Source organism: Chelmon rostratus, chromosome 2 (genome assembly GCF_017976325.1).
Source record: "Chelmon rostratus isolate fCheRos1 chromosome 2, fCheRos1.pri, whole genome shotgun sequence".
NCBI lineage: Eukaryota > Metazoa > Chordata > Actinopteri > Chaetodontiformes > Chaetodontidae > Chelmon > Chelmon rostratus.
In genome coordinates, this window is record NC_055659.1 from 6724906 (window position 1) to 6742335 (window position 17430).

General features: G+C 42.5%; 1 protein-coding gene across 2 annotated transcripts in view; it reads left to right on the forward strand.

Annotated features, from left to right (window-relative positions):
* The window catches only part of arhgef10la (Rho guanine nucleotide exchange factor (GEF) 10-like a), a 105694-nt gene that overhangs the window by 42473 nt on the left and 45791 nt on the right, over window positions 1-17430 (forward strand). For both annotated transcript variants that reach the window (XM_041957453.1, XM_041957445.1), the window contains one exon: window positions 9499-9599. In XM_041957453.1, coding sequence (XP_041813387.1) covers window positions 9499-9599 — 101 coding nt within the window. The remainder of the gene's footprint in view (window positions 1-9498; window positions 9600-17430) is intronic.

Sequence of the window (17430 nt, forward strand, 5' to 3'; positions counted from 1 at the left end):
TAATGGATCCCATTTTGTGCCTTGTGATGGGGAAAGGATAAGAAAGAGGCAGGGGAGGACAAAAAGGGAAAGATTTTGCGATAGAGGAGCCAGAGCCCTGCTGAGAGAGACGAGGAGGAAGGGGAGGAAGGGGAGGAAGGGGAGGAAGAAAGAAAGAGTGAGAGTGATGATCGACCTCCCCCATGAAAGACTTGGCTTGGTGCCGGCAGGGCAGCGGCAGTCAGAAGAGTGGGCCTAATGCTTCAGAGCCAGGGAGAATCTAACTGTGCCAAGCCAAGCTAAAGTGACAGCTTGAGCAGCGGAGCTGTGCAGATCAGTTCTCCCACATCTCCCAGCTTCCTCGTCGGCTGTCACACCAGGCCTGCAGGGCCAATCTGCTTACTCAGATGTTTGGTGGAGCCAGATGTCATGCTTACAAGAGAGTCCCCGAATTCCCCTTCAAGGGGTACCCTATTTGCTGACTTCTTGTGATAACGTCATTAGCGACTGTACTGACAAGGAGATTTCCCACCCCTACATATGTCCAAGCTCCAGATTTGTGTTTCAAACTTAAATAATTTAGGACGAGACCTTCGCTGAAATTGTACTTTGAGATGGCCACAGAGTTTTCGTGGAGAGGTAGAAGATAACGGTGTCGGCTGAAAGAGAGAAATCTCCTGTAGGGAAAAACAGCCAATCCTGGTTGTGTGATAGCAATCTAATTGAGGCTGGGCCTCAGTGTCGGGTGGCTGGACCGGCAGTAAGCCTCAGGGCTGGGGGTGACAGGTGGCACAGCGGGTGCCCAAACCATTCTGACACTACCCAGGGTGCAGCAGTGGCAGATTGCAGGGGAGAGCAGTGGGTAGACTGGCTCTGTCTCTCTCATAAACACAAACATATCCACAAAAAACACACACACACACGTATGTTTTCCCCTGATATCCCTCTCCGTTTTGTCCCTGAAATGAGTGACAATCTACAGGGCAACGCAGTGCTTCCAGAGTCTGCGTGTGGATGTCATGCACATGTATTCACATGTGCTGCTTGCTTACAAATGCACCTGCACACAAGCGAGTGTGCATCTCGGACAAAGCAGCGCACACATACAGGGACAGAAACACATACATACACTCCCGCGCAGCGCTGAGCCTTTGCTCTGCTGGTGAGTGAGTGGGACCGCAGCAGGGACCCCCTGTACTGAGTTGGTCCCCTCCTGTCTGGCCGCAAGCGACTCTCTGCAGTCAGGCAGCACATCACAGCCTCCACACTGCAAACAGACTGGGTACGTGGAGAGAATCCTGACTGCTGCCTCAAAGGCACCAGCCTACGTGTGACAGCAGTTCATTAACATCCTTTTTTACTGCGTCTGCTGGAGCAACCACAGGCACAGATACAGAGGCCACACTGGCAAGCGATAGATACAGAGTTCAAATTTCATACTTTAACCAAATGTGTTTGTTGCTTCATCCTCCGTTCCCACTAGCTTACATGAAGGAAAAGTATTGTAAGCCTGAAGCCTCTTTTCTTCATGGGCCCTTTCATGGAAGCTGTGCAGACTACCTGCAAGGCGAATGGCAGACCTTACATTCTCAGTCTTTTGAGTGATTCAGGCTCCATCTCTAGTTCATTCTGGCTGAGAGTCTTGTCCAAACAGATGTGCTCCCGAGGAGGCTCTGGAGAATCCTTATGACCTTATCTCCGTGTCTGGACAGCAGAGAGGTTTCTCTGATTGTTGCATGTGTATGAGGAGAGGTGTGCTGTGGATAGGTGCACGGCAGGATCCCACTTAAAGGATTCTTCACCTCAATTACAGAATAACAATGTTTCTTGCTTACCTCTAGTGACAGCTAGCCTTGCAGATAGTTGTAATTTTATTTGTCCAGACTTCTCCACCCCAATAGAATGGGGTGAATGGAATTTTACTTGAGGTGCACTGACAAATGACAAACACGTCAGAAACGGTGGAGGTTATGTTTTATTGGTGTACTTCTCAAGATGGTGGAGCGCTCCTATGAGTATAAATCTGTCACTCCTTGAGCTTTAGTGCACAACGGTGTGTGAGCGGCACCCCGACTCCTGCTCCACCTCATTTGCTTGTTTGCTGTTTTTTTGCTTCATATCTTCACATTCACACGCGTAGACACATTCACACCTGGAAGTGACCAAGAATAACCACAGTCCTCCACTTTTAGCCAGTTCCCAGGTGCAGTGGGGCTGGAGCTGAAGGGCACCTACATTTTCTTTGATCAACTGCAGTGTAAAGGTTTGTGTTGCTGCTTGAGTAGTCAAAGCAAATTGGGGAAATGTGCTCCTCAGCTCATTTACTGAGGAGGTATTTTATCTAATCATCCCATACCGTTTGGCCTAGATCCATTTTAATAGACGGCTTTTGTTGTATGCTACAGCTACTCAGCTTACTCCATTTATACTTAAAGAGATCTCATGTGTTTGGTTTGACCCCTTTAAAAATTAGAGATTAAAGCCTGAATTTTCATGCTGTCCTAGTGCAGTTATTTGATGCCACACAATTGTGAATTAGTTTTTCTTTTTTTTTTTAAGCTGTCCAAGGAAAATATACGTGAGAGCAGTAAATAGTCATATACACTGTACATCCACTAGGGAGTGACAGTAACCCCAATTAGATATCGGGGGTGACACATAGCCTTCTCAGCTATCAATTCTGCTTGGCTCAGTTGCAAAGATAGTTGAAGAGGATAAATGTGAGTTGCTGCTTTAACTCTTCTTGCATAAGGTCACCCCCCTCTGGTTGCTATTTATGCAAGGCGTGTCATAATTCTATGGTTTAGCAGAGACAAGTATGTTATTAAAGGTACAGACCTGGGTCTCGTATAAATGGTGACAACCAGGTGTTAACTGTGAACAGTTGGATGAAAGCTTAAGCCAGATTGAATTATTACCTTATTATCGTGAGTTATATGCAGGAATAGTGTGTTAAAGTGCTGTTTGTGACTCATTCAATGGCAGCACATTTAGTTGTCCGGGGGTGGGGCTGACTTGATACAGTTATTTAGTGCTCACATTACTCAGGATATAGCAATCTAAAACGACGTTCAGACACCAGTTCTTACCTTTCTTTATTAATTGCACAGGACTGACTGTGGGTGTGTGTTTATGTAAATGCTCAGACTTCCCTGATTGGCTGATGTCTAATCGACTCCAGATCTTTCTGCTATTTCTGAGCTAATTTTCTACCTCCTACACAGAATCATGCGTATGTTTCTCCACAATCCTGTCTGAACCCACTTTAAGTCCATCTCTTGTAATATTTTCCTATGACTGATTGTCAAGTCCGTCCAGAACTAGATCAACAAACTCTTGCAGGGACACTGAACCATGTCCTCTAACTCATCTCAGTATTTGCCGAGCAGACTTTTTCTCTGACTGTTTGTTTCTCTGGAGGGTGGAGGTGAACTGAAGGATGGGTGCATGACAGGCTGCCACTCAGCACTCACTCCTACATCTGTCCCGTCCTTGTGCATTAGTGTCACACGTGTGCTTCGGCACTGACCTGCTCCCATAAATCAGCCGGGCCGGCTCATCGCTCCGCTCCCTCGCCCCCGCTCTGCCCTCTCTCTCGCCTCCCTTCCCTTTTTGACTCTTCCTACCTCTCAGCTCTCCTCTCCTCCCCTCCGCCAGCATACCCGAGTCTAGTTCTCCATTCTGGCAGTGCACCACACCTGCACTGCGGCTGTCAATCAGCAGGCAGGAGGGAGGAATCGGAGACTGTGCTCAGTTTAGCATGTTTGAGGCCGTGTGGGCATGAAGTGTTGCCTAAGGAATCCAACCAAGTGAGTAGTTGTATTCTCGTCACACCCGGTCTCCCTTTCTGTCTTCGCCAAATTGCCTCTGCTATATTTAAGCAGCGAATGGTATGAATTACACCTCTTTGTGAAAGCTCCACTTTTTCAACATGTCAAGGAAGTTTGAGATCTTACTTTATTCTGTTCCTGTCTGTAGTGTCTCTTTTCTATGTGTGTGTGTCTGCCATTTCCTTCCTTCCTCTATGAAATGAAAATGAATTTGCAGCGGGCAGCAGCAGGTATGACAGAAGCTGCACGCTGCTCTCCACTCTATTACCTTATAATGATGTCTGAATGTGAAATTGTCTTCCTTATGTGTGGCTGAGACCTCAGCACCCCACTTCCACCCTCAATTTTCTTTTTTTCTACATGCTCTCCCGGACTTTTTTTTTTTTTTTTTTTTAGTCCCTTTCATCGCCTCAGAATCACTGTGGAATAGTCGTACAGGTGACTGAAGCAAGGCCATTATTTTGAAAAGCTGCTTGTGCTTTAAAAAGGCATCTCATCCTTGGCCAGACAGCTTACTTGTAGTTGTAATAAAGCTTGATCAATCCAGACAACAGAGTGCCTCTGTCGATGGATAGACACTGGCTGAGTCATTGCTAACTCAGGGCCAATGCTGCCAGTCTCACTTCAGCATTAGCAAGTTATTTTATTTTAGCTGACAGGAGAGAGTGTCAAATATTTAAGCACAGGCGTGACTCGTGGTCTAACAAGCTGACAAGAAATTGACTGAATAGTTGATGTTTTGGTGGAAATTTACAACTAGTAGATGAGTTTGTATGTTTCTCTACCTTCACACATCCTCTGCAAGGCCGCATATAATACCCATTCTGTGTTTATTAACAGCCATTTGTTGGCTTTAAGGCATGGCTCTCAGTTGAGCCCACAAAGAGAAAATCCATTTAAACCACTTTGCTCGGGGAGAGACCTTGCATTCTGGGGCCTATTTCAGCTTTTACTTAGATATTGACTTTAGGTGTGTTAGCTCTTTTAAATCACTCTCATAAGACTTTCCCGTGGTTATCTCTTGGTTATTTCCATTTTTGGGAATCTTTTGTCATATTCAGGGGACGTGACGATGGCTGGGGTTATGAATTCCGCTTTATGTGCTGTTACATTCAGAAGCATGTATTTCCTTGGATAGCTCCGAGCTTCGTCCGTGCCAAAGTGTCAAAATTCAGCTGCTTAGAATCTGATTCTGACACACTGGCCTACAGTAAGACATATGGAAAGAATAAGCATGTTTGTGTTATCTCTGCACAGAAAAGTACTTGTTTAGCTCACAGCATGCTACGTCACAATGCTCCAGCGCCTGCTTGGCACTATGGAGCAAGACATGAAAAAAATCTGTCTGACACACCTGAGTGTCTCAGTTTGGGCAGTCATGAGGAATCAGGCTATAAAATTCACTGTTTGACATTTATTTGTTGACCTCACACTGTTTTTGTCCACTGTGTAGCCCAATAATAGCTACATACTGTCAGCAACTCGAGTCTGTGAAAGTCCATGTGTGTCTTACTGATGCAAATTTGAGGTAAGAAGCCTGCTGATAGAACCCAATTTGAAATTATATCTGTATAATAATCAGTTTAACAATTTTCACCTCAAATTGGAGCCATTCTGTTAGATTTTAAATAATTCTTTATATTAAAAATTTGGTCATTTAGAAGCACATTAGAAGTATAAAAGAATGCATTTACTTTATGCACTTAAGCACAAATTAAACTTTGAGTTTTGCTTTACGTTTTGCATGTTGTTTCTTGTCTAATTCTGCATGGGAACCACAAAGAAATACATACTTACTCACACCTGAAAGGAAATGACACCAAATTAACCACTTGCCAAAATCACCTAAATTACCATACAGGGACAGAGGCAATATGCAAATTCCAGTGTAAAGATGTGTGATCTGACATGTCACAAGGCCGTAAGCAAACTATATTCACATGATTTACATTGAAAGACATTTTTCAACTCTGCTAACCTTTAAATTATGCGTTCATATTGGAAATACGTGCAAAGATTAGTCAGTGTTGTGCGCAAGGCACATCTGTCTCTAGAGGACTTTTGGTAAATGATTCTTTTTTCATTGATTAAACTTTGAATGCCTTCATTAATTCATGAAGATTAATCACTAAGTTTGTGTTTTGGTTTACTGTAATTCTGTGTATCTGAGGGTTAAAGGAATGTTCCACCAAAAAGCTATTTTTTGAATATCAAACGCACCCCCCCCCCCACCCCCCACAGGCTTGAAAGGTGCTTCTTAAAAGTTTGTAGCTCCTTTGGTGAGGATAGCAGGTGTAGTCGGCTTGAATTCATGGCTTTACAATGGAATCCAAGGGTGACCCAGTTTCAAGGTGAAAAAGGTTCATGAAAACTTTCCAAACCAGTCCTGCAGCATAATACACTTCTCTGTCCATTTGTATGTTTGGTATTCAGTCCCTTTTTTCCTGTATTAAACCAGTTAAAAGGCTTATTGAGAATGAAATCTCTTTTTCAGGAAGGGGCAAGAATGTTGTTGTACACTACACAAAACAGTACAAAGTCAAGTAAAGGTGGACAAACAGTTTTATATATTAAGTAAATATGTTAAAGAATGGTTTGGTTAATGCAGAGCTTTCATTTGTCACTAGAACCTCCAGCGGTATTTTTAAAAAGTAGACTCAATCCTTTCAACAGTTGCGCAACCCCACAGAGTTCATACAGACACTCAACCTTGAGCTGCTAAGCCATTGTAAGACGCTGTTGAGAAGGACATTGGCTTGTAAATCCTGATGTGGTCTCAACACAGAATGTTTGAAAGGATTTCTCTCATTATATAACCTGACCTGTAAACTCACATCATCTGGTTCCTCTGTCTTTCTTCTTTGTCCCTGTCTCTCTCACTCTCTCTCACACACACACAGGCACACACATCTAAGGTCTGGTCTCCCACCGTGTCTGAGCTTGAGTTGGCACCAAAAAGCCCTCACTGATTAGAGCCTGCACTGGCTGTGCCTGATCCCAGCAGAGCCCGCACATTAGTGGCATTTTGCGCGTCGGAGCTCACCTTGAAGCAATTCACTGTGACCAGGCTGTGCGGTCGTCACAACCTTCCCTGAGTGTTGACGTGAGGGCTGAAATCATAAAGCCTGAGCTTACAGGACTGAACCGCTGTAAAACTACCAGCAGGCAAGCAGCTGTTCCGACAAAAAAAAATCTTGATGTATTAAACTTAAAGTCCCATGAAATGAAAAATTTCTCTTCCTTGTTGGTACCCTGTTTCTTTGACTGTATTGTTCTGCTTTCTTTTTTATATATATAGCCTGTCTACAGTATATGTCAAAAATGCACTTTTGCCCATTTTAAATCAAAATCCTTCACTCCCTTGCTCTTTTGTGATGTCAAAGCCCAAATAAATTCAAACCTGATGTTCAGGATAAAGTAAAAGGGGACAGAAAAGTCGTATCCAATTCGTCCTCCAAGGCTGTAGTTAATGTCCATTTGGCATTTTTTACTGCCTGCTTTTGAACTCAAGTCTCACACCAACATTTGGAAGCAGATTAAATAGATCTCTATGCTGTTACCTTGGTTATACACATGCATCAAACCTCAGCAAGCACACCTTTGAAGATCAGTGTAATTCAGTATTATTTGAGTGTCAAAAGCGATTGTTAAATTGATTCCTGACACAGAGTTTTAAAATGCAGAACTTTAGATAAATCATCAATAGTTTTAAACATCAAATACTTCAATCTTTTTTTCTGGTATGTCTTCATACCAATTGCTGGTTCTATGGGAATGGCCATCACTTTTTAGCTTTCATGTATCTGTTTATAGAGGATCTATTGCACGTATCAGTTAGGGTGTGGCTGTCTTCTGCGTGCGGAGCTCCACCTGTTGAATGTTCACCTGCTGTCCGCTTTTGGGGATGGAGGCTGAAATATCTGCCAAAGCCACTTTTTAAACAGCCTGCACATTTCTATTTGTTTGAAGGTGTTGCACTGTGGTTTATTGGCATTTTACAAAATCCTGTCACACTGATGACCTGTAAGTAGTTATTTTAGCATAAATAAATAATTTCAGGAAGCAGCTGAGTCTGAAAATTGATCTGGTTCAAGTACTATAACGACTACATTTCAAGGATGTAGTTCATTGTTTAGCTGTGACACTTACAATAACATTGAAAGGGCACTGCACTGATTTAGCATTGCACTGCTATAACATTGTGGGATTCATGAAAAAACCTAAATCAAAGCAGCCGAACCAGAGCTATTGTCTTTTTTATTCCACACATTCTTCTGTCTCATCAAAAGCTGGCATCCACATTACCCACAATGCAACTGGGCCACTGACAGTCCGGTTGGAGATTCGGATGTGTAAGGCTCATAGCGGCTAATGTAGCCTTGAACTGCTAGCCTCAAGCAGGGATGAGAAGTGTGCTGCAGTGGTCTGCTAAGCTCACCTCTTTCTAACACCAACCCCCCAGATGTTTTTTATTTTCATACTTCTTCAGTCATGACTTCTGGCAGCTTTGCGCAGCTCCCTCTGGAGCCACAAAAGGCTTTACGCAGCCTTTGTCACGTATGCAGTTGTTCTCCTCAAGACCTGTGAATAGACTTTGATGTGTGAAATCAGTGGAGTTATCCTTTAATGCAGTTTGGTGAAGGTGGCCCTGTTTCAGTACATACGTTATACCTCAGCAAAAGCAATCCGGTCTCCTAGAAATCATGTTAATGCACAACTAATTTGCAGCAGCAAATACATTTTGAAGGAGACTTTATACTGCTCAGATCATTACATTTCAACAAAATGTTATTAATTATTGTATCTGGCAAGTTGCTAAAATGTTAATACTGAGAGCATCTGCAAAATGTTTATTGACAAGATGTTTAATTTTTTTTCTGCCAGAGCGTCCAATCTCCTTGCAGTACATTATCTCTATGTACAGCATTATTAAACGTCTTTATGGTTATGTTTAGGCGCCCCCAGCACATCGCTAAGGTTAGGGAAAGATTATGGTGATTCAAGTCTACAGTCAGTGGAATCATGACACAAACCGTGGTCTTTCCCTTACCTGAACTCCCTTAACTTAACCACACTTTGACATGCAGACTGGAGGAGCCGGAGATCCGAACCACTGCCCTTCTGATCAGAGGACGACCTGCTCTGGCTCCCGAGCCACAGCCGTCCCTATAAATGTGCTTTGTAAGCCTGACCAGCCTCCCTACAGCTTCGCTGCGGTACATAAATGTAGCACTCCTTTAAAAAAAGGTTGCCTGTGGACGTAATCCAGGGAGCGACTATGATTTGGGAATGTAATCAGGGAAGCACTTTGGTGATATTAAATGTAGATTCTAGGAGATGGTGTTACACACACAGGCAAAGTCATGCAGCCACATGTGCTAAAAATGCTGTGTTCCTGTGTTTTTGTACATGACAAGGAATGCATGGTTCAATGTTCAGCTTTACTGTCACTACACAAAGCAAGGTTTGCAGCTGTCGCCCCTCTGTTTGGGTGTCAAATCCTAGAGGATCACAGTTTGTGGGCCTCAACAACATAAACCGTCTCACCTGATCAAATGAGGAAGTGAAAAAAAAGAGACTAGACTAAACCTGCAATAATGTTTGTATTCTGTGTTGTGAAGACTGTGAGGAACATGTCAGTACTTCGGCATCAGTATCAATGTGTGTGTTTGTGCTTGTTCTCCTGCAGGTCAGGGCGTCCTGTCAGTTTCATGGTGGTCCTCAACACTCCCAACCCCCTGAGTAAGATCTCCTGGGTCAACCGTCTGCACTTGGCCAAGATTGCACTACGTAAGCACAAACACACACACACACACACACACACAGAAAGGATTACGATGTCATTTCTATTTAAACAGGATGATGTAATGCAATGAAATGTAATAACAATGTTTTAAGTCAGAGGCTCAGACACACCATCAGGGTTTGTTTCACTTTCTATTGGCTAAGTGCACAACTGGTGTTAACACTTACATAATCATAGAAAAAACAGGACTCAACTGGGTCATCAGAAGTTTACGTGCTGAGGAAAGACACAAACTGTTTGAACAATGTTAAATGAATACCCTCTGCTCTAAAATAGCATCTAGTTATTGTGAAAACAAACATTACTCATCATTCAGGAGAGATTGTGTTACCAGGTGAGGACTTTGCATACTAGTTCTTCAACTCCTTTAAATTGTGTACTATCAATCATTTGTGAGGCAAAGTCTCCCTCCTTCAAATTCTGGAAATCTCATTGATTGTGGAGACTCAGCAGTGGTCAGTGTTGATGAAGGAAAAGAATGACCAGACCCTGCCCAGCAGGGAGCAGCACAGTTCTTTTTTATCTTCCTAACCTCTTTCCTCCAACCCTTGCCTCGCTCTGCCCAGGCCTAAGCCTACTATGCAGTCTGACCACGCTGTCGTATAGGAGGTCTTCTCTCAGGGCTTCATCAATGCGTGCTGTCATCCAGTGGCAAAAACAGAGACAGGACTACCGAGGACATTAATCTGCTTATTTGGCCATGATCGCACGCATATTCAACCCACTCATCACCCCGGTCCCCTTTTACCCATCCTTTCCTACTTCCTGTGTCGCCTTGAGCGCTCTTCCTTGTCACACACACTTTATTCTGGGTTTGTTGTGCATGCGGTATGTCTCTCAACACTGCGCTTGTGTGCAGCTCTTATCATATTGTCGTGGCTTCTTGCATCCCAGAGGTCATTGCTGCGAGCATCAGCACAGAAGCGTTCAGGGTTTCACAGGAAGTTCCTGGTAGATTGCATGGCACTCAGTTAAATGCTGTGCGTAGATGAGTGGCCAGAGAAACATTTGCCAACGTTCTCCCCTTGAACATTCCAGTTAAAAAAACACCACACAAGGACACACGAGATTCTTCCCCTGTGCTGCTGGCCTGCTTTTCACAGGGGAGTATGGAGGTGCATGAGGCACACAATATATCTGTAGACTCTCCTGTAGAGCTTGCTGTATGTGGTTTGTGTCAGAGTGGCATCAAAAACATCAGCCTGAGTGCAAAGGATGCTGTGGCTGCAGTGAAGCGCAGCATCCTCAGCCTTCCCTCGCTGCTCACACCTTTATCAGCAACACAGCAGGCGTACTGATGAGGACAAGGGCATACTTATAGCATGCAGCTCTCCTCCCCTATGGCTGCTGTTTGGACATGGGTGATATTCAAAGCCAAATCATGCAAGTTATCCATAGCTGTCACACGGACCAGGAGCCCCCCATGCTGCAATATGTGCATGGAGGCCATGAATATCAAATATGAGTCGAGGAGGATAAAATGAACAGAGGAGGATCAAAAGTATGTCATTCTAATTTATTTGGCATTCACTTGGAAAGAGAACAACAAATAAACATTTATTGAATTTTCTCGCTTTCTTAGGATCTTACACCTGCGGAAAACACACCCTGAACACCCTGAAGACAAGGGATAAAATGCTATCAAAATGTAAATACTGCACATTGCTTTCACCCTCGTATTGACTGACTCTATAATGGCACAACTGTCAGCACCAATCTGTCTTTGTCATGCTGCCCTACTACCTTGTAGCCTCGAGCGCTTGTCGCAGACGTGATACTCCTCCGTGTTAAGATCAGCCTGAAATCTTTGCCTTTCTTTGACTCAGAGAAAAGTTTCAGTTCCATCCACTGATCAGGGAAAATAGACACATCTAAGTTTGTAAGGTGTTAGGCCTTTCGCCAACACGACCGTCCAGGGCAAGTTACCATGAGAACAACAGTAAAATAAGCTTCGATTCCTCCATCGCCAGCATGACAAGCAGCCAAGTGTAAGGAGAACAAGCTTGGAAGCGCAAGGAAAAGTAATAAAATAACAGAACAAAGACATGAAGACAGAAGACTTTTAGGCCAAGTGGAATAAAAGGGGAGGGGGATACATTACAGAGAAACCCCAGCCGCCGTCAAGAAATCAAACAATTAGATGATTTCTATAAATCAAACTTGAGACTCATATTTGTGCAGTGGGACTGCAGAGAGAATAAAGACCATCTTTCAACTAGAAGACATGTTTTACTCAGATATTGATTCACTCATCTTTTGTTAAAATGATTGGCAGCGAGCATTTAAACAATTTCAGGGTGTCTCCTTTATGTCTGAATTATCTGGAAACATTCGCACCAAATGAATCTGTGTTTTGTGTCAGAGCGAGATCACATATTTACAACGAGCAGAATGTCTATCATGTTTTGCACTTTGATTCACACAGGAGACTTCACACTCCTCGACAGCTGTTCTGCCGTACAGATGCAGCTTTTGTTGTTTCACAATCTCTTCTCCTCTGTCAAGAAGCAATAGTAGTAATTCTCATATTGTATATCATATATTGCTGCAGTTTTAAAATCCCTGGAGTCCTAACTAACCACAACTATACACAGAGAGAGATGGTGCTGATTGGAAGAGTGAAAAGCCTGTGCTCTATTGTACTGTTTTTCTTTCAAGGCAATGATCCGAGGCCCTTTCACATTTACCTTCCTCTCGAATGGCTGGGATGAATTTGTCTGCATATTTATAGTCCACAGCCCACACAACGTCAATCTTCTACATCTGCAACGTAGCCTCACAAGCTGAGGTTAATGGAGATGTTAATCATGATTAGCAAGTAAGAGCAGGGGGGTTATAAATAAACAAAAAAGGCAGCTTGGTTACATGGACTGATTGGAAAAATATTTTCAAGTGCATAAAGTCAATGACCTGCCTGTACTAAGTTCATATATCTGTTCATTTTTCAGCTCCTTTTCCTCAATAATGGGTTTTTTTTAATGATATTTAGTGTCTGATATGAATAACCAGCTGTATTGCTTATATAATTTCGTTAGGATGAGAACACATTAAGAGAACTTCATGTTACATGCATGCTAATAAACGTTTGTGTGTATTACCCAGATTCCTAAAAGAGTGTAAAAAGTGTAAAACAAACAGAAACTGATAATCCTTTTGGACATATACTCAATTGAAAACAACACAAAGACAATATATTTGATGTTTTACCTCATGGGCTTCATTGATTTTTGTAAACATCTGCTTATTCTGAATCTGATGCAGCAACACGTTTTAAACAAGTTGGGACAGGAGCAACAAGAAACACCTGTTTGGATCATTCCACAGGTGAACAGGTTGATTGGTAACAGGTGATAGTATCATGAATGGGTCTGAAAGGAGCATCCTGGAAAGGCTCAATCATTCGCAAGCAAGGATGGAGCAAGGTTTACCACTTTGTGAACACCTGATAACATAATAATAATAATAATAAACTTCATATGTATAGCTTCTTTCATAAAAGAATTGCAGCTGAACAGATCACATGCAGCAAGTGAGTGCTTCACATAAATAAAAGATAGGATTGCCATAAAAACAGGGATAGAAAATTAGGATGGAGAATAAAACTTGACAATAACAGTAAAAATAAGATAAAAAATAAGGATGAAAATAAAAGACAATGCATAACTCCCAAATAAAACCCACTGAATAATAGTAATAAAATAAAGCTGAAAATAGAGCACGTAGAATGTATAAAGTAAAAAAAAAAAAGCAACATTTTAAAATGTACAGGAGTGCATAAGTGCAAGGCAAAGTGGCAAAGTTTCAGGGCTGTATCAGGAGGTCATAGCTAGTTAAAGGCTAAAGTGAAGATACATGTTTTTAGCATGCTTTTCATTGAGCTGTCCTCCTTGATATCTGTAGGTAGTGTGTTCCAGAGCTTTTGGGCGTAAAGACTGCATCCCTGATTTTCTTTCAGCTGTTGCTGGAAACCTCTAACAAACCAGCAGCAGATGATCTCAGTGAAATAATAAACAAGGGATTCAGCAATGTAGCTTGGTATTAGCCCATTAAGGGCTTTGTATACAAGGAGGAGGACAGTAAATAGTGCGTTACAGTGATTGAGTCGGCTTGAACGAAAGGCATGAATCAGGTTTTCAACATCTTTTTGATTTATATATGGTTGTACTTAAGCTACATTTCTGAGGTGGCAAAATGAAGTTTTCGTCACCTTTTTGATGTGGTGAAGTTTAGATCTGAATTTAGGAATAACATGAGACTTGTAACCTCAGATTTAATGCATGGACTAAATTTCCCCAGATTATTAACAGCATTTCTCTTCTTGTTTTAGGGCCAACGAGTAGGTTTACATTTTGTCCTCATTTAACTTCAAGAAATTATTGCTCATCCATTGATTTAAAGCCACGAGTCTCTATAGCTACTGCATCATTTGGTTCAGCAGAGATGTACAGCGATATATCATCTGCGTTACTATGGAAACCTACATTGTGCTCTGTAATGATGTCAAGTGACAGCATGTATAGTGAGAGCAGTAATGGACTGAGGCAGCTGCCCTGTGGAACCCCAAAACAAATTACATGTTCCTCAGACACATGATCAAACAGACTGATGTAAAACGTTCTCCCTTTGATGTGTGATTTAAACCAGCTGAACACACAGTCAGAAAGACCAACCAACTGTTCAAGACGATTGGGTAAGATATCATGGTCAATCGTATCAAATGCTGCACTTAGGTCTAAGAGAACAAGAACTGAGACCTCATTTTCAGCAGCACTTAGTCTGAGGTTGTCAGAGCAGTTTCAGTTAAGCCTGACTTAAATTCCTCCAGGATGTTATTTGCTTTAAAAACTGAGTTAATTTGCACTGAAACTGTTTTCAAGTATCTTACCGATGAATGAAAGGTTAGATATTGGCCTATAGTTGGTGAGTTACTATCTAGGTTGTGTTTCTTTCTTTTATAACAGCTGTTTTGAAGGAATCTGGGAAGATGCTTGGTTGCAGAGATGTATTTAGAAACTTCAGGACACGACTTGAAACACAGTCAAACACCTGTTTTAAAAATGCTGCAGGTACAGAGTCAACACATGAGGTGTAAGAGAGTCTAACTCCTCCACCTAACCACAGTTAGTGTAATACAGGAGAATTTTACCGTGATGACGTCTTTTTCACAGGGTTTGGGGAGGTCATATGTGTTTAGATCAGCAGCAATGCTGCTCCTAATTGGTTCTAATTAATTTGGTATCGAAAAATGATGCATGATGCCATGATTGCATCGTCCTCAACATCCACCTTCTGCTTATGTGCCTTAACCTTCTACTTTCTAATGCCAAACTGCAACTGCGTCAGCGTCTTTAGTTGCTTACACATTTTAAATTTCAGATTTTAAATGAAATGATTAAATGATTGAACTTAAAACAGTATTTTCTTCCTTTGTCAGTCAGTATCAGTTGTATGATATTTAACAGTTCTTTAGCAGTTCAAGGTCTTTTTAAGTTTCTTTTCTACAATATTTTGGCTCAAAAACATAAATTAATAAAACATGGTGATATTAGCAGATGAGAATACCTGCATGTATAACTAAATTGTGATTTTAAAAAGTCAGAACTATATAATTTCAGGTTAATCAGTAAGGCATTGATCAAATATAATACTCATAGCCACACATACGCTGCAGCAGTGTGAGACGCTGGTACTCATCAGATCGTTCATTCAAAAAGAAATGGTAGAGATGAGGGAGGGGTGATGGACTTCATTGAGTCCCTTGAGGAAATAGATCAGCACCAACCTGGTCAGGATGACAATTACATGTTAATTGTATTACACCCACACTTTGCCTTCCCATTTAACCAAATGTAATTACAATAAGCGAGTTGTTGATTTAATTTCACGGATGGCGTACTGTCACCGAGGCTTCCTCGTCATTGCAGGCGGAGGCAGGCCTGCCCTGAGACCTACAGTTGAATCAGCATTTGAAACGCACCGAACCATGGTCTTGTTTAGTTTGAAATGGGTGCCGTGCTCCGAAATGTCCCTGAATGGTGGACACCACAAATAGCTAATGTTCTCATGCATGATTTGGTGAGTGATTAGACATCACAAAACTCATTTTCCCAGACCCATCTTCACGCCAGTGTTTATCCTGTTATCTCCATTTAAAGGAAACACAGCAGTATCCCACTGCTGTACTTTGTAGCCTTCCCTGTGCCATATGTGTGAATATCAGTGGCTTTCCGAGACATTCCTGCATGCTGCATTAAAGTCCTATCAGTATTGCCCATTAACAATGCCTTGTTAATGCTATGATGTGATCTCTGGACCCTCTTGCACTGTGAGTATTTCCATAAAATTTTGCAGCCCATAGTTGGGGGTGTTTTTCTTTTAAAAAGGTTTAACTGGAGATCGTTGTACTTGCGCAGGATTTTGAAGCTGCTCTGGTAGTTAGGCTCCACATGATATAATATGGAAGTCAAGCCCGATAAGTCACATTCCCAGTAAATAGCATTCGTCACTGTGAGTGCACGTGGTGTAGTTATGAGGCCTTGAAATAGAAAGTGAGAATTACCCCACGGTGGTGCTTCACCAGGAGCCCCGGGGTCCATTAATAACCTGGTGTGCCACTGCATTTTTTATGCCTCTCCGAGTGGCCCTACTGTTTCTGAAGGGTCTTCATGAAATAGCCAGAAGCATTGCCTAATTAATGGACTTTCTCACTGCAGAATTAATTGCTTCCTACCATGCTGTCCCAGGCCTTTCAGACAGGGTTAAGGCTGCAGACTTTGATGGCCCTCACAAGAAGAACAAGAGGCCGTCAAATCATGAGAGATTGCTGCCGAGCCGTTGGAGACAGAGGCAGAGGAATGACTCTGGGCAAAGAGAGGGAGATGTTAAGGTTGTGGGAGTATGTGTTTATGTGTGTGCCTGTGTGTGTGTAAAGGGGGAGGAGGGGGGTGGTTTGGGGGGGGGTGAAAGGATGATTGAGACAAGCAATCAGCCCCACTGCAGGGAACAGAGGGCAGGCAGGGGGCTGTTGCCTGCTGCTAAGTGTGCCGGTCTTTCTCTTTTTCCCTTGCATGCGGATCAATAGATGAGTGGAGTGCGGCTTGGAGGTTCTGGCACACACTCTGACACGCCTTCTTAATCCACTGTGAGATAACCTGTGCCATGCCGATGTATGCTGCGGGGGGGGGGATGCAAAATTGACCCCGCTGCTCTGGCTTTAGGGGAGACTGCGAGGGCTTTACTTTCATTAGCCCAGCGATTGTGGTTGCACGGTTGCTGTGGTGACTGATTTCTTTGCATCAGTTCAAATAAGATGAGCTACGCCTCGCGTAACTTTTGGTTTTGTGCTGTTTGTGATGTCCACTCAGTGAAGAAGCTGGAAAGATTTCCTTTGATAACACTTTTAATATAAACATTCAATCGAAGCCTCCCCCTTACAAAAAAAGACGTTCACTCTATGTGCTGGAAGGATTTTCCCTTAGCCCTAAAATTAATCTGTCAGACAGCAAAGATTATCTCCCTATCTCGCTGTGCTCAAACATGGGAAATGTTTATGATAAGTAAACACATTCACGGATTTAATTAACAGATCCCACACTCGCATTGATCCATGGGAAATATCAATTGCACTGGTGTATTTAATTAGTTTATATCTTTGCCCTTTGTGTCACTGGGGTTGATAGAGCGCCATGCTCTGCAAATTAATCTTCATCAGCAAAAGACTTGAAACAAAAGCATGATTGGAATAAAGAAACTGAGAAACTAAATCTCCCTACTTGGTATTCCAAGCCTACACCTTCACAAATTATATTGTTACAC